Source organism: Sceloporus occidentalis, unplaced genomic scaffold (assembly GCF_023333645.1).
Source record: "Sceloporus occidentalis isolate IW3139 unplaced genomic scaffold, rSceOcc1.0.p SCAF_2, whole genome shotgun sequence".
In the NCBI taxonomy this organism is placed as follows: domain Eukaryota; kingdom Metazoa; phylum Chordata; class Lepidosauria; order Squamata; family Phrynosomatidae; genus Sceloporus; species Sceloporus occidentalis.
The window spans coordinates 70738618-70761737 of NW_028316982.1; the positions used below are offsets into that span (position 1 = coordinate 70738618).

At 44.1% G+C, this 23120-nt stretch overlaps 1 protein-coding gene across 5 annotated transcripts in view; it reads right to left on the reverse strand.

Annotated features, from left to right (window-relative positions):
* Window positions 1–677: 677 nt before the first annotated feature.
* Window positions 678–23120, reverse strand: part of LOC149318519 (DNA cross-link repair 1A protein-like) — a 36249-nt gene continuing 13806 nt past the window's right edge. For 2 of the 5 annotated variants that reach the window (XM_089509935.1, XM_089509936.1), the window contains 6 exons: window positions 20394–20512; window positions 19766–19909; window positions 17340–17485; window positions 15188–15342; window positions 9531–9672; window positions 678–1553 (listed from right to left, as the gene is read on the reverse strand). In XM_089509935.1, the coding sequence (XP_089366061.1) occupies window positions 1387–1553; window positions 9531–9672; window positions 15188–15342; window positions 17340–17485; window positions 19766–19909; window positions 20394–20512 (873 nt within the window). In that variant the 3' untranslated portion in view covers window positions 678–1386. Of the gene's footprint in view, window positions 1554–9530; window positions 9673–11782; window positions 12421–15187; window positions 15343–17339; window positions 17486–19765; window positions 19910–20393; window positions 20513–23120 lie in introns of those variants that run through there. The other 3 variants (XM_089509937.1, XM_089509939.1, XM_089509938.1) reach the window with 3 other exon arrangements.

Consider the following 23120-nt stretch of genomic DNA (forward strand, 5'->3'; position numbering starts at 1 on the left):
CCTGCACAATTTGTCTTGGTTCCTGAATCCGAGGTATGCTGTATAACTTTATGATGGAGCTATCTGATAGCCTTTTGCCTGAAGAGCAGGGTATGTATGTATGTATGTATGTATGTATGTATAAATAAATAAATAAATAAATAAATAAATAAATAAATAAATAAATATTCTGCTGACTCAGTACACATGAACTGCACAATGGGGCACTGCAAAGATGTCATATTGAGCAACGGAGACTCCCATTGCACACTGCACATCCGGACGGCTTTCCTCTCACCGCCTAAAAATAGAAATGTTGTATAATGGCACAACTTAGTTTGGCATGGTCACCAGTTGGTTAGCAGTGACACACACATTCCCCCCCCCCCCCCGGATGCCAACCTACATGACTAAAATAGCTTGTCACAAGTAATCATGGTAGCCACAAATGTAAAAGGAAGCCAGGTGAGTACTATTAGTTAGAACTGTATGGTCAACATAGTTTTTCTTAGCAAAGATACAACTGCATGATCGATGTTCACATTGTAAACATAATAGTTGAACAGGCTAAACTTCTAAAATTCTTTGGGAACATTCAACCCAACTTTTACTAAAAGACACTTCTTTGTTAAGACACTTTATACAATGTTCCAATACAATATAAATGCATTTAGATAGTTTATTTAAAATATATTTCTTTTATAAACATACAACATAAAAAATCTCATTAGTGTATAGTGCATTATGCATTAATTCTGCTTTATGTGTATGGTGCAGTCAAAGGCTTTTAGAGCTCTTAGCATGATACAAAATTTTCAAATAAGTTAAATAGTTTATGTTTAGGCTTTTGGCTGCCGAGATTGATATTCAGCAGGTGAAAGCTACCATTTTACAGTACATTTCAGCTCTGTACAATGTATCGTGGAGTATCTCCAGGGGGTGGGATAAATGAAACTCCTGATCAGATATTGAGTGTTGTTAAAGATTTCAGCTTAAGGACATTAAACCCTTGTTTAGGCAAATTTCCAGGCCCTTGATTAGCAGGAAGTTGTCCCCTTCTTAGAAGAGAATTTCTAAACTTTGGATCTTGGGCACTCCACTGTAGTGAGATTACAAAATATATAGCATGAAATTATCATGCACTAAGATCCTGTCAAACTTGTTTGTCCCACAGCACCCAAACAGATGCTTTAATGTGACAACACTTTCAGCAGTCATCACATTACCAATCAAATTGTAAATTATCTAAGGAGCCTGCATCTCAACAGATTTAATAATTTTCATTATAGAAGGTATCTTTTTGATTAATCAGAACGAGACTCCTGCTACTCCATGATTCAGGGTCAAAGAACAAGACAATAAAATTGAAACTGAGTGTAAGATATAGCAAAAATGTCACTGTAGCTCCTATTTCCGTCCAGCAGCATCCATTTCCCAGTCTCTGAAATGCTTTTCCATTTCATTCCTGGCTTTCCAATTACCCACATTTACAGTAGGGATAATCTTTTGTGGTTTCAACCATTGGACAAATCGTTTCATTTCAAGGAAGCTGCTGTGCTCACTGTAAGGAATCCCTGGAAATGAAACAACAATTTACAAGAAATTTAGTTAATGTATTTAGTTGAAAGCTAGCACAATATGCTCTATAAGAAGGCATGGAACAAATATTTTAATCAAATAGTGAGTTGATCTTCAGTTTGACCTAACAATGGAGGAGAAAATTATCTAGCATTCATCTTTCCTGTTACTTATGAGTTAATCTTGATGAAATTAAACTTGATAAGAAACCGAGTCAAAGGAGGTCTTTTTCTGATGTGATTAGCTTGTAAAAGAAAGCCTTGTCAACCATACATCTTCCATTAAACCTGCAACGGAGAAGTCTTTGAGGAATACTGTGCTTCAAAGAATACATAATGCAAACAACTGCATACTGCTTTTCCAGAACTCAACTCTGTTCTTTGTCTCAAATAAGATGGTGTGGGATACTCACCAACAGAATGAGCCAGTAAATCCCCCACTCATATTTTGCGTAAAGTTGTATGAACTCAAGGCAGAGGTATTGTCCTTCATTCATCAACCAATGTATAATATAAGACTAATACTATTTTACAGATAGACAGACAGGATCCTTAGGATTACTAGATGATACATGTGAAATACTTCAACACTGTAAGTGCTAAGTAATATCATAAATATTACAGTTGGCCCTCCTTATCCACATATTTTTTTATACACGGATTCAAGTATCCAGGGCTTGAAAATATATAAAAAAGTATAAATTTCAGGTATCAAACCTTGATTTTTCCATTTTATATAAGTGACACCATTTTGCTATGCCATTGTATTTAATGGGACTTGAGCATACACAGATTTTGTTATTTGGTTCCTGGAACCAAACCCCAGTAGATAATAAGGGTCCACTTTACTATAACATCATTTGAAAGTGTTATGATTTCAGTAAAGTAAAGCTCTTAGCCACAACCTAACACAGGGTTTCGGGTTGCTCTTAAAACTGCAGTCCTAGGCATATTTCCTCAGAAATTGGACACGGTCCCAGGAAAATGGCCATAGAATTGCAACACTAAGACTCTATATATCAATAGACCAAGCTGTGCTTACATCTGTGCTGTATTGTAACCACAACATTTGGGCCCACATCCTATAGTGTATCCTGATTAGAGTAGAGCCACTAAATCGGAGCGCTGGACTTACCTAAGAGACGTTCCTTTCCAGCAGAGAAGGTCCGAGCATCCTGACTTCGGGTGGCTCCGCCCACGAGGCTCCTGATAGGCAGGTAGAAAACAAAAGAGACAATCGGGGCTCAGCCCGCCCCTGTGGGCGGGGCCACCCCAGAGAGCTCCAGTCGGTTACCAGCTGAGCAGGAACTGGTCAAACTGAAAGGAGAGGAGAAAGGGGTCGCCCACCCGGGCCAGTAGGCAAGTTAGGGTGGGGAGGATGCTCGGACCTTCTCTGCTGGAAAGGAACGTCTCTCAGGTAAGTCCAACGCTCCGTTTCCCAGCAGAGAAGGGGCAAGCATCCTGACTTCGGGATGTACAAAAGCAGGCCCAAGAATTAGGGTGGGCCGACTGGCGTGGAAGGCGACTCAGTGACCACTTGCTGTAACACCCTGCGGCCGAAGGCCGCCTCGGTTGACTGGAACAGGTCCAGCTTGTAGTGCCTGACGAAGGTGGAAGGGGACTTCCAGGTGGCCGCTCTGCAAATCTCAGCCAATGGGGCATTGGTGGCCAGCGCCGCCGAAGTAGCCGCACTCCTGGTTGAGTGAGCTGTGATACCCCCTGGTGGTAGAAGGTTTAATGATTTGTAGCAGAGGACGATGCACTCTCTAATCCACCTGGCCAGGGTCGAAACCGACACCTTTTTACCTTTGGAGTTAGGCCTAAAGGATACAAACAGGGCCTCAGATTTTCTGAAGGCTGTCGTCCTCTTGAGATAGATCTTTATGGCCCTGCGGACGTCGAGAGTATGCCAGCTCTTCTCCAAGTCTCTAAACGGTCGCGGGCAGAAGGAAGGGAGCACAATGTCCTGGGACGTGTGGAAAACAGAGTTGACCTTAGGGATGAAGGTTGGGTCGGGTCTCAGGAGGACTGAGTCTGGCCTGATGATGCACAACTCTTTGCGGACTGAAAGGGCGCCTATCTCAGAGACTCGCCTTGCCGAGGTGAGCGCCGTCAGCATTAATGTCTTGAGGGTGAGGAACTTGAGGGGCACTTCCCTCAAAGGCTCAAAGGGGTGAACAGTCAAAGCCTTAAGGATCTTGTGGAGCTGCCAGGACGGGAACCGATGTCTGGTTGGGGGTGCCCTATTGGCGACCCCTTTGAGCAATCTGCGGATATGGGGATGCAGGGCTATCCTTGCCGCGTCCTCATGGGGAAGGATGGAGGTGATGGCAGCCACCTGCCTCCTTATGGTATTAGGCCGAAGCCCCTGGAGAAATCCGTCCTGGAGGAACTGAAGGACCGTAGGGACTGAGACATTGATGAAATCTTTGTTCTTGCGTTTACACCACCTCTTAAATGCTCTGAAGGTGTATTTGTAAATCCTGAGAGTGGACTGACGCCTAGATGCCAGGATGGAATCTATCACCTCTGGAGAGTAGCCGTAGCCGCTCAGCATGTTGCGTTCAATTTCCAGGCGTGAAGCTGTAGCCAGGTTGGGTCTGGGTGGTGGACCTGTCCCTGGGCTAGGAGGTCCGACCTGGCTGGTAGAGGAAGACTCTGAGTTGCCATGCTGAGGATTTCGGAGAACCAGGGTTGCCGGGGCCAAGCTGGGGCCACTAGTAGGACTTGAGCTCGGGTCCTGCGAATTCTGGCCAGCAGTTTGGCGAGTAGAGGAGTAGGTGGGAACGCGTACAGCAGACCTTCCGGCCAGGGACAGTTGAGAGCATCTACGTCTTCGGCCCCCTCTGTTCGGAACCTGGAGAAGAACCTGGGTGTCTTGGCGTTGACTGGGGAGGCGAAGAGGTCCAGAACTGGCTTGCCAAACCTGTCTGATATGGTCTGAAAAACCTCTGGATGTAGGCTCCACTCTCCCTGGTCTATGTCCGTCCGGCTTAGCCAGTCGGCTTTGGAGTTTAGGGATCCTTGAAGGTGCTCGGCCTCTAGGGCCGTGAGGTTGGCCTCGGCCCAGCTCAGAAGGGACTGAGCTTCGAGCATCAGGGACCGGGACCTGGTTCCTCCCTGACAATTGACGTGAGCCTTCGCAGTGATGTCGTCCGTCCTTATGAGGATGGGTCTGTGTCGAACCCTCTGGTGGAAGGCGCGGAGGGCTAGGCGAATCGCTCGCAGTTCCAGCCAGTTGATGCTGTGGGACTGTTCCGATGGGCTCCAGCAGCCTTGGGCTAACTGCGTCCCGCAGACAGCCCCCCATCCGCGGAGGCTGGCGTCTGTAGTTATCTGGACCCTGGGGGGTTTCCAGATCGGGAGACTGTGGTGGATTGCTTTGGATGTCCACCAATGGACTGGTGCACTTCGCTGGACAGGTGAATCCTCTTGGGTCTCTTGAGGGCGATGGCTCGCTGGTGGGGCAGGAGAAGCCACTGCAATGGCCTGGGGTGGAATCTCGCCCACGGCAGGCACGGGATGGCCGCAATCATGAGACCCTGAAGGTGAGCCAGTAGCTGGAGACTGGCTCGCGGGGCTGAGAGGGCCTCTGATATGGCCTCTTGAATGGAACAGATCTGGTCCGGAGGTAGCCGTACCGTGCTTGCCTGAGTGTCTATGAGGGCTCCCAGGTGGTGGATGTGTTGGTCTGGAACAAGGGTGCTCTTTTCCAGATTTATGAGGAATCCGTGGTCCTGCAGAGATGTGAGGATGTGGTTGGTGTGGAGAAGTCCCTGACTTTTGGAGGATGACCGAATCAACAGGTCGTCGAGGTAAGGGTAGACGTGGAGCCGGAGTCTCCTCCAATGGGCGACCAAAGCTACCATGACCTTGGTGAAGACCCTGGGAGCAGAGGCCAGTCCAAAGGGAAGTGCACGGTATTGGAAATGCCGGTTGCCATATCTGAAGCGGAGGAAACGACGTGAAGAGGGGTGAATCAGAATGTGTAGATAAGCATCCTGTAAGTCCAGTGAGGAAAGAAAGTCTCCAGGCTGGAGGCTGTCCAGTATGGTCTTTAGAGTCTCCATCCTGAACTTCTTCTTGAAGATAAACCGGTTGACGCCCCTGAGGTTCAGGATGGCCCTCCATGAACCGTTTTTCTTTGGCACAAGGAAGATAGTTGAGTAGCACCCCTGGCCTCGGTCTTCTGTGGGCACCGGCTCGATGGCGTGGACGGCCAGAAGGCGGTCGATGGCTTCCAGCAGGAGGCGGTGTTTGAGGGGGTCGGCCGATCTGGGAGACAGCAGGAAGATGTTGCCGGGCTTGCGATGAAACTGTATCTTGTAGCCGTGACGGATAGTGTCGATGACCCACCTGTCTGAAGTGGACGTCTCCCAGATGTGGCCAAACTCCCGAAGTCTTCCCCCTACTGGGGGGATGCCGTCATTGCGGGGCATTTTTGCGGGGCTGTTTGGGACCTCCACCGTCTTTAGCTGGAAAGGGGGATTTGCCCTGCTTGGAGAACTTGGAGTCTCCCCATCTGGCCTTGTTGGGTCGGGACTCCCTGGCTCGAAAGGATTGGGAGTTGGAAGGGTAGAAGGACTGAGAGGAATGAAAGGAAGAGCGGTATCTATACTGTTTCCTGTCATCCTTTTTCTTGACTGAGGGCAGAGACCTTTTCTTATCTTTTCCCTCAACCAGCACTGGATCTAGGGATTCTCCGAAAAGTTTGGATCCCAAGAAGGGTGTGAAGGCCAGGTTCTGCTTGGATTTGGAGTCCACACTCCAGTTTTTAAGCCAGAACTGTCTGCGAACCGCTACAGCAGCGGCCTGGGCTCGTGCGCACTGCTGAATGGTGTCCAGGGTGCCATCAGCCGCAAGGGCTGCGGCCTTGGCCAGCTTATTGATGGTTTGCCTGACCCTGGTGTCGGAATTGGGCAGCAGGTCTAGGAGTTGGCGGGACCACTGAAGGCTGGCTCGCATCACCATAGAGACTGTGGTGGCTGCCCTAATGGCTATGGACATGGCTTCATGGGCCTTTTTGAGCGCCCCTTCAGCCCTCCTGTCCTCCTGAACACGGCAGAGGAAACGAGCGCCGACACAGGAGCGTCCACCAATGGGACCTTGAGCTTTTCCATAACTGCTGGCTGGAGGATGTAGTGTTTGCAAATCACACTATGGTTAGACCTGGAAGCAGCAGGCCTGGCCCATTCGTCTCGGACAATCTGCATGATGTTGAGGGGACAAGGGATTTGCTGGACAGGCGAGGAGGAGACTGGAAAAAGCTCCTCGCTCACCGTGGGGAGGTCAGAGTCCGAGGGGGTGGGCTGACCTGGGGGCAAGGAAATGCCCAAGGTCTTGGTTGTTTTTCTAATGAGCGGGACATAATCCTCTGGCTTGATAAGGCAGGAAGAAACCTGGTGTTCCCCCTTGTCCTCCCCCTCATCCTGGGACAACTCGCCCTCCTCTGCCTCAGAAGCTGAGGAATTCCGGGAATGCTCAGAGACCTCCTCGTCTGAAGAGTGGGGAGAGCGGGGGCGCTTGCGAGACGAACCCCTGTCAAATCTTGGCCGCTTGGGAGGCGGCTGATATGAGTGTTCTGAGTCGGAGAAGGAGCCTTCATCCTCCTCCTCTCCTGAACTATGGGGTAACTCCTGGAGGCCTAGTTGGCTGGTTGAGGGCTCTGACAGCCTATTGCCACCAGATGGCACTGCGGTGCCTGTGCCGTGACCCTCTCGACCTTTGAGGTGGCAGCGGTCCCTAGTAGGGTGGTTAATCCTCTTTGTTGCCTGGGAGGTGGTGGAGGGATCCCCCCCGCCCCCACCGGAGCGGCCTCCGTCAGCCCTGGCGACTGTCGCTTGACTAGGGGGAAGGGCATCCCCCAGCTGGCGGCGCCCTGGCTCGCTGCACGGCCAAGATGGCGGCGCCCATCGGGGTCAGCGCGGCTAAGATGGCGGCGGTCATCGATGGCCGCATGTCCAAGATGGCGGTGCTCATGGGCGGCCGCATGGCCAAGATGGCGGCGCCCATCAGAGGCCGCATGGCCAAGATGGCCGACTTCCGGGTCATCCGGAAGTAGGCGGGGCGACCTGGGGGCAAGATGGCCGCCTCCATAGGCGACCGGCATGAAGCCTGGGACGATCTGCCGGTCAACCCCGGTACCCGGCATCCCCCACCCTCCAGGAAAAGGGGCCCCAGGCCACATCAGGAAAGGGGACCCCCCCGCGAAAGGCATGCCCCCCCATGCTGGTGTCGCGCCTGCAGGGTCGCTGTCTCCCCGGGGGCCCCCGCGGAGATGCGGTGCTTCCCTGGCGAGGAGGGACCTGAACCATCGCTGCATCTGCGGCGGTGGGGGGTCACTTATGTCCTCCTCGCTGTCCTGCGGTGAGTCTGGTGAGGGCTCCCCATCCTCGGACCCTGGCCGGGTCGTTTGGGAGGCCCTGGCTCCATCAGTGGGAGGGAGGGAGGGCTCCTCCGGCCGCTGCGGGCGCGCTTCCGCCGCCGCTGTTGTGGGGGAAGCCGCACGGCGAGCAGCCGGCAAAGCCAGGGCTGGCCTGGGCTGGGCGGAAGCTAGCTCCCCTAAAGCCCGCTCATCTTCGCTGGTCATGGCTGGTCTGGCCATTGGGACAGGGAGGGAAGGGAAATAAAGAAGGGTATATATATATATATATATATATATATATATATATTTTAAAAGGGGAAGCTAGGCAGAGGGAAGGAGAAAGAGAGAGAAGGGGAGAGCCAGGAAAGTCCAGGGGAGCTAGAAATTCCAATGCTATGAAGCAAAGCAGAGATCCGTCCTACCAGGAGCGAGGCAGGAAGACGACTGGAGCTCTCTGGGGTGGCCCCGCCCACAGGGGCGGGGCTGAGCCCCGATTGTCTCTTTTGTTTTCTACCTGCCTATCAGGAGCCTCGTGGGCGGAGCCACCCGAAGTCAGGATGCTCGCCCCTTCTCTGCTGGGAAACTACTGGATTTACCTTTGTCTACATTTACTATTCAACACTTGATTCAATGAGTTTCCTCTGATTGGGAGTAACTAATAGGATTCTAGCAATGTAGTTGAATGATGGTGCATAACTATTCATCAGTGTCTGCAAGATACCACTTTATTTACTAGGACTGTAGAATGCCTATTGTGTATTCTGCAGTGCACAATAAGTAGGTGCACTGTCTATTCACCAATCAGTTGCACATTGCTGGTGTTCAATAGAGGGATGGTGCAGTGCAACCCCTATGTAACTATGTAAATGTAGATTTATACTGCGGAAGCACATTAGTTCTTAGCTGTTACAACATCTGTTCTTTAATAAATATTTTCTGGTATAAGATCCAGAGCAGTAAAGATAAGATCTGTACCTCTATAGCTATATGTGCTTTGGCCTAATTTCAAGCCATCAGTAAGTACCCTTTTCAGGTTTCTGCAAGGGTGATCTGCTTCCTCCCTGCTAATATGGGAAGGAAAGAAATGGGAGAGTCTTGCTTTTTCTGGCCCCGCACACCCACAGCTTGCAACATCACTTTGCAGTGGACATACTCCTGAGAGAATGACAAGCAAAAGGATAGCTAAACCCTTATCTAAAGTTAAAACCTATGAGTGTGGGTTTATTTCAACACACTCATGGCTTTAAAAGAAGTGTAATTGCTCTGCATGTCATGTGGTTATGCCAAGAAATGTAAGCGATCTCATCAACCATTCCAGTAAATTTGAGATGCCTTTATAAATCTTGTTCTGCTTAGTTATATATCTAACCAAACTGTCTTTATTTTAATGGGTTGTCAAATATATTTGAAAATAATTGCAAAATACTAAAGTCAGGCTTGCTAGTATACAGCATTCAGGATAAACAGGAGGAAGCCGGAATCACAAATATCACCTCACTGTCCACAAGCATGAGTAGAACTTGTCTAAGCACTACTCTAGATCCAATCCATAATGTGAAAGACAGTCAGAAGAGCATGAAACATATTCAACTGTTTGGAAATTATGCTACCATATATGGTGATTTTCCCTCTGGTCTGAGGTTGGATATCACTCAAAGAGCAGCACCGATCTGAGTAAGTCCATCCAGTGGGTTTAAAAGCCAGAATTTGATCAAATTTCTCAGAAAACTTATTCAAATGGCTCTGCAAACTCTGTTGATAGAAAATAACAGCTGTTATTGAGAATATGAAACACATACTCTGCAAAAAAAAACAAAAAACCCTCTAAGAGTTTCTCAATAAAAGATAATAAATGATAACAGGGGGGTTTGTAGGTATATTTACAGATTCTTAAACCATTTCAGAGGGAAAATGTGGCTCTGCTGTCAATACTCATACAGGTGGCCCACCATATTCACGGATTCTTTATCCACAGATTCAACCATCCAAGGCTTAAAATATTTTTCAAAAAATCCAAAAAGCAAGCCTTGATTTTGCCATTTTAGATAAGGGACACAATTTTACTAGGCCACTGTATATAATGGGACTTGAATATCCATGGATTGGTATCCATGGTGTGTGTGTGTGTGTCCTGGAACCAAACCCCAGTGGATACCAAAGGTCCACTGTATTAGTGTAGCCAGTACCACATTTTTATTATTTTGCATTATTCTTATAATTTGCATAATGTTTACTGATTGATTAAATTTACACTCTACCTTCCTTATAATGGCTTTGGGCAGCTAACAAACTGCACCGTGTCTGAAAGGGAAGGGAAAGTGCTACAATTTCCAGCATACATGATCAAGCATGGTTGTTTGAGCAGTTCCTGTTTCCTGGGGGAAGGAGGACACCCAGTTCTTTTCACTCTTTAAATCCTCCATGCCATGAAAATAGCAACAAGTTGCCTTTCAAATTCTTCTTGCTACTGTTCTCCGAATTACAAGGATTCTTCTTACCCAAAGCACAACTTTCTTCAACTTTCTTTTCTCCTCAGTGACATATCAATTGACTATATTGTATTTTATGATGATTTTTTAAAGCCAATACTGTATCTACTAAATAATTTAAATGAATATAATTCATTTTATAATAAAATAATACATAATGTCACTTTTATTTTCCTAAAATTGAACACTTAAAAACCAACAACACTATTGACCTAATGCTATAATTCTTAACCTTCTGTTAGCATTGAGAGTGATCCACAGCCCTGTTTTACTTGATCATTCTTAATATACAGGACCCCTGTGATAAATGGGAGTCCTTCCATTTATCAGAGCCTTCTTCCCAGATAACTAAGGGTTAAATGTTCGGGGAGATACATTTTAATGAGGGGTTACATCACAACTGATGAGATGGCAACTGTCCAATGAGATGGGCAGTTGGAGAGAAGCATGAACCTTTGAGAGGGTTCTGAGAGAGGTTTTTAAGAAAGCCTGGATGCAACATGAGGCTTTTGTTTGTCTGGAGTCCGTTTGCCAGTCTGCCTTCCTGCCTATTGGCTGGTGGTGGCAGTGAGGTTTGTTTTAGATAAAAAAATGTGGTCTCAAGGGGTCCCATCCAGCTCAGCAGGAGTGGAGGGGGACTCTAGAGAACCTTCACAGCTCCAGATTCAGTCCCTAGAATCTCCCAGTTAGCAATGGGAAAGATTCCTATTAAAAATCATCAAGAGCTGCACCCAGCTAGAATAGTCAGTATGGTACTTGATAGAATGGTGGTTGTATTTGGCATAAGGCCCTTTCTGTGTTCAATTCAATACTCCAACAAGTAAAACTGTTGTGTAAATTTTGAGACAAGCAACTTCTATGACCACAAAAACTGCTTCACACAATAGACTGATCTTTTGGGTCACGGTCACCTCTCCTCCAACAGCAGCCGCAAGCTCAGAAGCAGTGACAAAAATACTGGCAAATGCTGCACAGCACTTACATGTCTGTCTGAGCCAAAAAGATAAGGTACTAACATACTAAAGCACCTAAAAGTCTTATGAATGAGCAAATATTTCTGTTCTCCTAATACATTAAGATGCTAAAAATGAAAATAAAAGATAGAACAAATAAAGCTTTACAATAGAGCACCAAAAGATACCAGGCCCCAAGCTCCCATCCTGAAACCAAAGTCACAATACAGGAATGATAGTTCCATGTCAACGAAAAGGTAATTGGCATTATGAGGTGTTGTTTCTGAGTATGTTAAAACAGTGTGCTGTAGCCATCTATGACAATTATTTGTAAGGGACACCAAAGTATGTTCATTATGGCAAACTCTTCCAAATTAGAATAGAGCAAAATTTGGGGGATTCAGTTTAATGGTGATTTAATGCTATACGAGGTTTCCAGTCTTATAGATCAATGTTTTCAAAGCAACATATCAGTCCACGGCACAGGAATACAGCAGGATTAAATAACAAGTACATCTGCTTCTCCTTGACTTTATTAAAACTATGACTGCAAAATGAATGTGTACTTTCCTCATAAGCACTATAACATTCAGTCAACTGGTGCCAGTGAATTTTATTTTTCAACAATTTTTGAAGTGGCATTTTATCCAGTTCTGAAATAGTAAGACTGTAATATCAATTCAGTGTGCATCGATAGAAGTCAGCAGTTAATGACTCATAGGACACATTTCTCAATGACTGTCAGTTATGATTGCTAAATGAAGCCTCTACATTCAGAGGAAAGAGCAATTTATCACTTTGTAACTTCTTTGTAACCAGACGAACTACATCCAAGGGTATTAAAAGAACTGGCAAATGTAATATCGGAGCCATTGGCAATAATCTTTGAGAACTCCTGGAGAACAGGATAAGTGCCAGCAGACTGGAGAAGGGCAAACGTTGTCCCCATCTTCAAAAAGGGGAAAAAAGAGGATCCCAACAATTATTGTCCAGTTAGTCTGACATCAATACCAGGAAAGATTCTAGAGCAGATCATTAAACAGAGAGTCTGTGAACATCTAGAAAGCAATGCCATAATCACAAAAAGTCAACACGGGTTTCAGAGAAAGAAGTCATGCCAGACAAACCTGATCTCTTTTTTTGATAAAATTACCAGCTTGGTAGATGAAGGGAATTCTGTGGATATAGTATATCTTGATTTCAGTAAGGCTTTTGACAGGGTTCCCCTTTACATTCTTGCAAACAAGCTAGTGAAATGTGAGCTAGACAACGTAACTGTTACATGGATTTGGAACTGGTTGACTGGCTGAACCCAAAGGGTGCTCAATAATGGCTCCTTTTCATCCTGGAGAGAAGTCCCACAGGGCTCTGTCCCGGGGCCAATGCTGTTCAACATCTTTATTAATTACTTGGATGACAGAATTGGGGGTATATTTATCAAATTTGCAGATGACACCAAATTAGGAGGAGTAGCTAATACCCCAGAGGACAGGATCAAACTTCAGAATGACCTTAATAAATTAGAAAGCTGGGCCAAAGCTAACAAAATGAATTTCAACACGGAGAAATGTAAGGTACTGCACTTAGGGCGGAAAAATGAAATGAACAGATATAGGATGGGTGACACCTGGCTGAATGAGACTACGTGTGAAAGAGATCTGAGAATCCAAGTAGACCACAAATTGAACATGAGTCAGCAGTGCAATACGGCAGCTAAAAAGGCTGGTGTCTAGATCAAGGGAAGTACTAGTGCCACTCTATTCTGCTCTTGTCAGGCCCCACCTGGAATACTGTGTCCAGTTCTGGGCCCCACAACTTAAAGAGGACATTGAGAAACTGGAGCGTGTCCAAAGGAGGGCGACCAAAATGGTGAAGGGTCTGGAAACCATGCCCTATGAGGAATGACTTAGGGAGCTGGGGATGTTTAGCCTGGAGAAGAGAAGGTTAAGAGGTGATATGATAGCCCTGTTTAAATATTTGAAGGGATGTCATATTGAGAAGGGAGCTAGCTTGTTTTCTGCTGCTCCAGAGACTAGGACCCGGAGCAATGGATGCAAGTTGCAGGAAAAGAGATTTCATCTCAACATTAGGAGGAACTTCCTGACAGTAAGGGCTGTTCGACAGTGGAACAAACTCCCTCGGAGTGTTGTTGAGTCTCCTTCCTTAGAGATCTTTAAACAGAAGCTGGATGGCCTTCCGTTGGGGATGCTTTGATTTAGATTTCCTGCATAGCAGGGGGTTGGACTGGATGGCCCTTGTGTGGTCTCTTCCAACTCTATGATTCTTTCCAAGCATGTAGGTGCAGAAGGAAGAACACTGAGTAATTCCACAGGCTTGATAAGGTTTCTGTCTATGGTAGATACCTTATCCTACCTACCCATGTCCATAATGGCTTACATAATTCTTGGCACGTTGAAAGGTGTGTGCAAACTTCAATCTAAATAATTAAACTAACAATGTTAATAAAAGGATGGCCAGTGTGTTAATAGTTATAGCAATGGTAAATTTTTCAGTGGTCTACTACAGTAGCATAATATCAAATCTCATTTACAAGTGAGAATCCTACAAGGCAAGCATGGGTTATAAAAGACATAAGAATAACATCTAATGCTATGTTCAGGGTTGCTCAACCAGGTGTTCCATGAGAGACTGTGACTGAAAAACAATCAAACACTTTTTTGAACTGCAGCTATAATTTTTATGCAGAAGTTCCCCAAGAGCTCCCCCAGGATGAAAAAAGTTGAGAAAGGATGCTATATTTGAATTCCAATAGCAATCAGCATTTGCTTCTGAAAACTTCTCTCAAGAGATTTACTGAAGACCAATTTTCATTCTTTGTAAACTTGTTCTTAATTACATTTTTTAAAAAACCATTGGCTTGATGGTATTTTCTACAAAGTTCCATGTTACAAAGGCCATTGGGCTATATTTTATAGAACATCTAGGTATCTGGTGAAGATGCCTGAGACTGTGGTGATGTAAGAGTTTCTTAAGAAGTGAAGAAAGGAATTCCAAGGAAACCTGGACCACATCCCAAACATTCTGGATACCTGACACTTGTCTGGCTTTAAGTCCAATCTTTTGGTTCTTTTTGCCTTGAAGCTATGACAGTCTAGCCATCACAGATTTAGGGTGCTTTTTTGGTGACCATGCACTACTCTCTGCTATCAAGGTGCTGGGGTCTGTATAGCAGCAAAGGGTTAAACATTTTGGCATGTAGCATTTTTGGCTATTTGTGGGGGAAAATACTCTAAATATGACAATAAATGATCATATTCTAGAATACTGTCATGAGGGATCAGCTAAAAGCCCACCAGACATGGCCTGTTCAGTAAGTTATTCATTATATATTATTCTATATATTATATATTTTACAATAATTTACAGAAATTTTGTGAGAGGCCATCTTCTGCCTCTCAGTATATTTCCATTTTGGTCTTGTGGAATTTTTCTTCTTCTTGAACTTTGAAATTATCAGAAAGGAAGAAGAAAGGAAACAAGAACTACAACATTTCAGTAGATAACAGCAGGTAATACAGTACAGTATAAGATAGTACGTTAAAGAACCAATTTTTTAAAGGACTCGTGTCTTTGAACAACTGCCAAGTTGTCGTGTTCCATGAAACTGTATTAAAGAGAAATACTTTACATCCTATGAATTATATTGTTGGCTATTAATTTTTAATTATTTCTTGTCCTGGAAAGGTTACTAGCTATCAAAAAAGCACTAATTATGATGATAGGAATAAAATGGAACACCTCTGAGCTTTCCTCCTTGCATTCTAAGATCAGTCTGTAAGTACAAGTGACAGTTTTTAAACTCACCTTAAAATTAATTTGCATCATAGGCAGAAGGTGAAGCAAAGTGTTATTCCAGTCCAGGGTGATAAGGGAATCTATTGCTGCTGATTCCAGGCACTGTAGTGTTTTGTATTTCTCTTGAGACATGCTCACCTTTGAGCCTAGAACATCAGCTATAGCTGCAGAATTAATGGTGGTACAATGATATGGATAAATAAAATAAAATAATAAAATAAAAATGCCGACTAGTATGCTGTGAGGCAATTATGTCATAAGCTACTTATGGCATAATTGCCTCACAGCATACCAGTTGACACAGCACTTGAAATAACAGATTGAGCGACTGTTTCCTGTTCACATTTACCATTGTGGTACCATTTCCATAAGCATAAATGCCCTTGGTGCTCAATTTAAAAACCTGTCAGCCATGCTGAGCAACAAAAGCTCATGAAGCCAACAAGTAGGGTGCTGCAGGATGATCAGCCCCTTCCTGCCAATGAGCACCAATGTGACAAAGAGTTGTGACTGAATCCCGCAGGCCTGCTTCAGTTCTTCAAACCACTGCTCACTGGCAGGAAGGAGCTGGTCACAGCATCTTGTAGAGTCTGCACACAACTCCATTGCTTGGGAAAGGTGATTTTCAGAGGTTGGATTAGGATATGACATGTAGCTATGATATTGTAACTATGAATCAGATGCAGCCTTTTGGCCACCAATTTAAAAAATCGATTTTGCTGAGAACATACCACAGACACTGCTGAGTTTTGTTTTTGTTTTATAATGTTAATGCAAAATTCCTTGTGCTTCCTGCTCATGGCAGGCTCAAAACATCAGCTAATCCAATATTATTTTACCCCTCATCAAAAACAAGAGTGCTGATCTCAGGGCCTTTTTACACTGCACAGTTATAGCATTATTATTTCAGTTTAACTGCCATGGCTATGGAAACTTAGGGTTTGTAGTTTGCTGAGACACTAAAATGATTTACCACAGAATTCTAAATACCCCTGCTTAAACTGCAAATCCCAGGGTTTCATAGGATGTCACCATAAAATGAAATCACAGTGCTGTAATTGTGTAGTGTGAAAGGGCCCTCAGCAAAACATTCTTCCAGCTCTACCATCACACCCACTACTTAAAGATGTGCAATGGAAACTTAAGAAAATCTGCTTTCTTCATATGTGTGACTTTATAATTGACTTTTAGGGTTTCTATAGAAAAAAAATTACTATAGTGATAAAATATTCCTACCATGGGTATACTTTTTTGTCACAATCATTATAATATATTGGGACAAAAATATCCTATGCTTTTCCCCAGCAAACCATGGTGCTAAGAAGTAGAACTGGCATGCTCAAGTTATCAGTAGCCTGGCTACTGGACTTTCTTCAGTGGGTTATCAAGGACATTGGAATTCACTGGGCTCAGGAAATACCCCCACATTATAAGGTATGTATGTTCCAATTTTATTTTATTTTATTTTAACCCACACTTTGTTTTCTGATTTGGAACATTTGGGTGAAAAACACTTGTTCTGCAGATGAACTTTTTTTTTAACATGGAGTATTTTTATAACCTGGTATACACTGAAATTCACATTGCAGTCAAAAAATCCCTTAATTTACATAATCTTAGCACATGCAGATTGAAAGGAAATAGGCATTCCTTTCCTAACTTTGTTATTACAGAGTGATCCAGTATATACAACTAATTTCTTTTGGGAAGGGAGGGTATTGAAAGTTAAATATGCCTGTTTCCTTTTAAAAAAAGCCTTACCAAAACAGAGATTTTAAAGTATAGCAATTTAGGTGCAGATCAGGAATGGTTTCAAGAAGTGACAGAAACAGACATTTCACTGCAGATAATTTCCAATAATTATTGATGTATATGTTTTAGAAATTAGAAATGCATTTATATTTTATTTCACATTGTAGACATAATGCACATACCAAGACACTAAGCCTAAAAGTTTTAAAACTGCAATACATTTACAAAGCTGTTAATACCACTGGAAGATTTAAACTGGAGGAAAAATCAGCAAAATGATGCATGTCATCTACTGTTTTGTCTCTGCACTCAGCACCAAGTAGACTAAAATATTCTAAGTGTTTTTATAGAAATGCTAAAACCTTTAAAGAAGAAAGTGTAAATCATTAATTCTTGAGATCTTACATACCAAGAAAGACCTTTTCTTTTCCAATAGAATAGGTACCACAAACAACTAATGTTCGAGGGTTTACGGTTATGGTCTCAAAGGCAGTATTGACAGCAAACTGGATCACCTCTTGTTGGGAAGGAAAAGTGTATTCAGGACTGCAGTATCTAGGAAATGGGAATGGAAGACATAAATAAAGGATAAATTTCATTAGAAAATTGGGATGTTGCTCTATTCAACAGACTATATAAGATGCCTGTAAAGAAAGGGTGGGTGCAGATTTGGTTGAAGTACAACTCCACGCAGCCCTAACCAGCATAACGAATGATGAAAAATGCTGGGAATAAGAGTAGGGTAGAGTTATAATTTAAATACTGAAATAGGAAATTGAAGAGAAAGAAACATAGGGGTGGTACAGACCGGCACTTTGTGCCGGCCTGACCATGAACTAGGGCTGCTCCCAAACCCTACTGTGCATCCCAGGCACTATCTTGGTGTGTGCCCATCCATACAGGGCAAGCCATGATGATGCATGTGTGTCACATCGCCCAAATAGTGCTGGTTGGAAAGGACATAATGATGGCATGTGAGCGCCACTATTGCACCCCTTCCAGGAAACTGCTTACAGCAGCCTCTTTTTGCTCCCAAGAGGGAGCAGATCTGTCAAGCCCCATAATCAGAATTGCGGTGTCATGCCAAAATAGCTGGTAGGATATGTAAATTGATGCAGCGCAAATAAGAGTTATTGCTTTTTAATAGCTGATCCCCAGTGCATATGCTGAAAGCCGCACCAGAAGAAGTGGTACCACACGCTGGAAAGAGTAATGGGGCTTGCACTTGTGGCGCGCCGCCGCAGGCACGAGCCCCATTGGCTTTAATGGGGCTTGAGCATATGTGGAATTTCCCTTATGTGGGAAGGGGGTTCTGGAACAGATCCCCCGCGTAAGGGAAGGGACCAGTGTACTAGTGAAGAAATGGGGATTTAGAAAAAGGAGGAAGGAAAGGCTCTTGCTATATATCTGCATCATATCATATAGATTTTGTAACTGGAAAGAGTCCTAGAAGATGTTTGCAAATGTTTCAGATGAGGGACCAATTCACTAGCATTTAACTAGAAAAGTGGTAACCAAACTGTGCCTTTTAAGACATTTTGGAATTCATCTCCCAGAAGCCTCAGACATGGTGGCCAACAGCCTGGAATTCTGGGAGCTGAAGTCCAAAATCCCTTAAAGAGCACAGTTTGGCAACCTCTGAACTAGACTTTAGTGGAAGTGACATGAGCAACTGATTCGGTAAGCTAGCCCATAAGGCAGGGGTAGGTAAAGTGTGAGCCATGGACCATACGTGGCTCCCATTGCTGTTTTTGTGGCCCTCCAGTAAAAAAAAAAAGTTCATCCCAAGTGCTTTTTTGCCCTCAAATGCATTCCATGGGGCATGAAATGCACTTTCATAGTTGGGGCTTCCTGGGAGAAATTTTAAGGGGGCAAAACACAAGAAAAGAACAGAAAGTGACCTGACAGTCATTTATGTTGTTAAAAAAAAAAGACTGTCCTAAGTCTAGAATGTCCCCATGTCCCCTAAAGACAATTATGGGAGGAAATGTTTTTCTTTCTTATTTTTTGCCAGGGTTGGAAGGTTGTCATCCTCCAAAGTCTCCTAGGGGCTTATGTGACTGTAAAACATCTGTCAGTTTTACCGCCACAGGGCGGTATATAAATAAAATTATTTATTATTATTATTATTATTATTATTATTATTATTATTATTTGTTGACCTCTGCCATAAAATAAGCCTGGTCATCGTAAATTATATTGTTTGGATTACAGTGAGGCACCTGATGAGGAAATTCTAATTTATTTTGGATTACACTGTATTTAAGGGACATTGCGGCTAGTATTAAAACACAACAACCAACCTTATTATTGAGATGGTACTGGAGAGATCTCAATTTATTGCCTGGTTTCAAGAAGTCCCTGCTTTAGTGCTGAAGAGTTAGTTTCTTTCAGAAAGTCCCTGGATTTCAAATATGTATTTGAAGTACCTGGAAAGGTCACGTGTGTGACTCTCCACTTAAAAGTACCTTTTTTGCCTAGAAAACTATTGCCTAGGAGTCTTTGAGGTCTAAAATATAATGGGGTACCACACTAAGAGTGAATGGAAGAGGCAAAGTATTATGCAAGATAACAATTGCTTTAGTCCTTTCATTGCTCTGCCATTGGAAACAGAGCAGCAAAAACATAACATCTGTTCAGTGAGTAAACATGGGCCTGGAACAGGAAACAAAATGAACTGTCCTTACTGCCAGACAGGTTCATGAAACTCTTATTTGACATCCTTACACTCAGTATTATTTGACAAATGTGGTGCCCAAAGAATGTACTCAGAAGTAAGCAAATGTGTTTTTATTGTGATGAAATACAAGGTTTAATTAATGGAATGTAACTTACGTTGTATCTAAGTAGAGAGTATTAACTTTCTGGCCAATCAGAAAAGGATAACGCTCCATAGAAGGATCTGCCCTGAAGTCTCCTGTGTGTAATATAACAGTCCCATTTGGGAAGGTGAATAGAATCATTGCAGCACCAGGACAACTGCCAAAGAAGAGAAGGGAGGAAATGGAACTCTGATTTGGAATCCACATAACTTCAAACACAAATTATAGCAATTTAGCAACAGCTATCTTAGGGGCGAAAGAGACCTCCCCTAACAAATCTGGACTGGGGTTGCAGCAACCACATGCCACGGCCCCAATCTGGTCAGAATCCAGCCCAAACAGGAGCAGCAAAGAGCCCTCTTATTTGGGGCAGATTGAAGCCGCCCCACTGCAGTTCCAGCTGGTTTTCAGCTTGGAGGCATGTGCCATCTAAACACCACACTCCCAAGTCACCTGGAAGCCATTCAGCGTGTGATCGCTGGCACAACTTCCAGGTGATGTGGGGGTGTGGCACATGTAAATGGAACAACCCCCAAGCTGGCTTGAAGCAGGCTGAAGCTGCTAGTCTGTTCCAGCCCCCAGTTAACTACACCATTTTAATTATGATTCATTGAAATGTCAGCCCGTTAAAAAATACATACTGATTAGCATCAAGCAGCACCACTTTGATGCTATCTATTATGCATTCTCTATTCATTGGCAGAATATGGATATGTTTTTCTGGCACTCGAAGTTTGCTCTTCACCAGATTTCCAGTTATCTGAAAAAAAGAAAGTGGTTAGCAATGTACTCATGTTTCATCAGTTCGTAACAACTCCATTTGTAGCTGATGCAAAAAGACTAAAGTAATCATCTCATATTTTACAATAGATTTGATATTTTTGCTTGTCTCCTGATAATGGATAACAAATTTCATTAAACTTGAAGCTATATAAAGCAGAGGGACGAGAATGAACAGTGGAAGTCACCAAGATACTTCTTTCACTTGAAGGTCTTGCTGAGTGCATGTTAATTTACTGGATATTTATAAAGAGAGTTTATATATAATATATATATATATATATATATATATATATAATCAATAAAAGCAATAGAAAAACAGTTTTAAGAATGAGCTGAAATCAGAAATCCCAAAGTTTGTTATTCTTCCACTACAAGTGTACTGCAAGACTAATATAAATTGATTTTCCAATTCTCTCCTAGACAATCACATAACTACTCTTTCTCTCTCTCTCAATTTAGTATGTCCTGGTGACTTGGTCCTAATGATTTGGTTGCATTGCTGAAGATAAATTTGGGCTTCACCATTTAGCATACATACTCATGTATAAGTAGGGTTGCCATAGTGCCGGACCTCCAAACCGGGAAAAATGTAGGACAAAATTTTCAAATGTAGGACACACACACACACACACACACACACACATTGTGTCCTACATTTGAAAATTTTGTCCTACATTTCCCCATGCGATCGCGGCGGGGAGCGGAGGCTAAGCGGCGAGGGAAAGCCTCCACTTAAGCCTCCCCACCTGGGCCCCGGGCCTCGCCACGATCGGAGGCCGGGATCGGGGCTTCGCCTCCTTCTTGGCCCCCGCGGGGACCAGGAAGGAAGCGAGGAGGCCGCCGGCCATCGCCGGGGCCTCGCCTCGTTCCTAGCCCCCGCAGGGACCAGGAAGGAGGCGAGGAGGCTGCAGGGAGGCGGGGAGGTTGGCGCGGCTGCGCGCAGGAGGCGCCACCTCCCTGCAGCCTCCTCCGCCCCAGGCCTCGCTGCCCTCCTCTTCCTCTGCACGGCCATGAGCAGTGGAGGAGGAGGAGGGCATCGAGGCCCCAGGGTTGCCTAGCAACCCCACTGCAACCGGGCTTTTCTCGGTTTTTGGCTGCACCCGTGCCGTGACCGGGCAGGTGCCGCCAAAACCGGGAAAAACCCGGTTGCAGCCGGGTTATGGCAACCCTATGTATAAGTTGACTTTTTGTATAGGTCAAGGGCAGGGTCTAGGGCCACAATTATGGATTTTGGTATGACCCATGGATAAATCAAGGATAAAACTTAGCGGCATGTAACAAACACTTATTTTCCTCTCCTTTAAAAATATTATTATTATTATTATTATTATTATTAAACTTTATTTATATAGCGCTGTAAATTTACACAGCACTGTACATAAAATCTTTTAATTAGACGGTTCCCTGCCTTCAGGCTTACACTCTAAGAAGACACGACACAAAAGGAGAATGGAATGGTGGAGGGGGGGGGAAGAGGATCAGGTCCAGCATATATAGAGGGGACATGCTTAGGAAGAGCTAAAGAGAAGGAGAGGATCTGTTTATCTGAGAAATTACAATTGGGGTGTGTGTGTGTGTGTATAAATGGCACTGCTGATCTTAAAAGTCTACATTTACACAAATACAGCAGGGAAAAGAATATAAATTACAGTAAGAAAAACAATGAAAATACAGCCTGAGAGAAAACAGGGGTAGGGTAAAAGAGCAAGGCAAGCAACCTGCCTCTATTAGAAACACAGCACAAAGGCAGTCAAGAAGCACTCTTAGCATAAAAGCAGCACTCCCCATTGCCCCAAGCAGAGAAAGAAAGGCAGCCCTCCCTCCACCTACTTTTTTGGCCCAGCAGTGTTCAGCTGCAACACGGAGAAGCCCGAAAAGAGACTGTAGTGGCCATTTAAAATAGAGAACTAGTGTATAAGCCTCTCTGCAAAGACTGCTTCCATGCCCTGCCACATTCAGAAGAGTTTCTCGCCTCTGCTTCTTATCATTGCTTTTGCACTGGGTACATAATCCAGCATTGACCCATGTATAAGTTGACCCAGTTTTTTGGGGTTGATTTTTTGTCAAACATTTTTTTGACTTGTACATGAGTATATATGATAATAACTTTCCTCATTTTATAGATCGAAGCCATCTTCCATTTGGTTAGGACAGTGACACAAACAGGGACCTAGTTACTTGGTATGCAATGGCTAAATCAAACTGGTGAGTCTGCACAAATCTTGCCAAGAAAACCCCTTGATAGGCTCATCTTAGGGTAGCCAAAAGTCAGAAACAGCAACAACATGTGCCCATTTGTCCATATTATAATGAGCAATAGTAGTTTATCAGTAATGTAAAAGTGACTACCTCTCTAAACCTGAAGCTATTGGTAGGACAATGGGACAAAAATTATCAAAAGAAGTCATTAGGGATTTTACATTCAGATGTGGGGCTACTGAGTGAAGCTGTAGGCTTCCAGGACTGACTAAAAAGCTTGCAGGCACCTCAACAGAAGGGATGGGTAAGAGGGGTGTATATAATAGCAACAGAGCTCTGCTCTCAAGCTTTTATTCCTCATATTATATTCAGGGACGTAGCCAAGG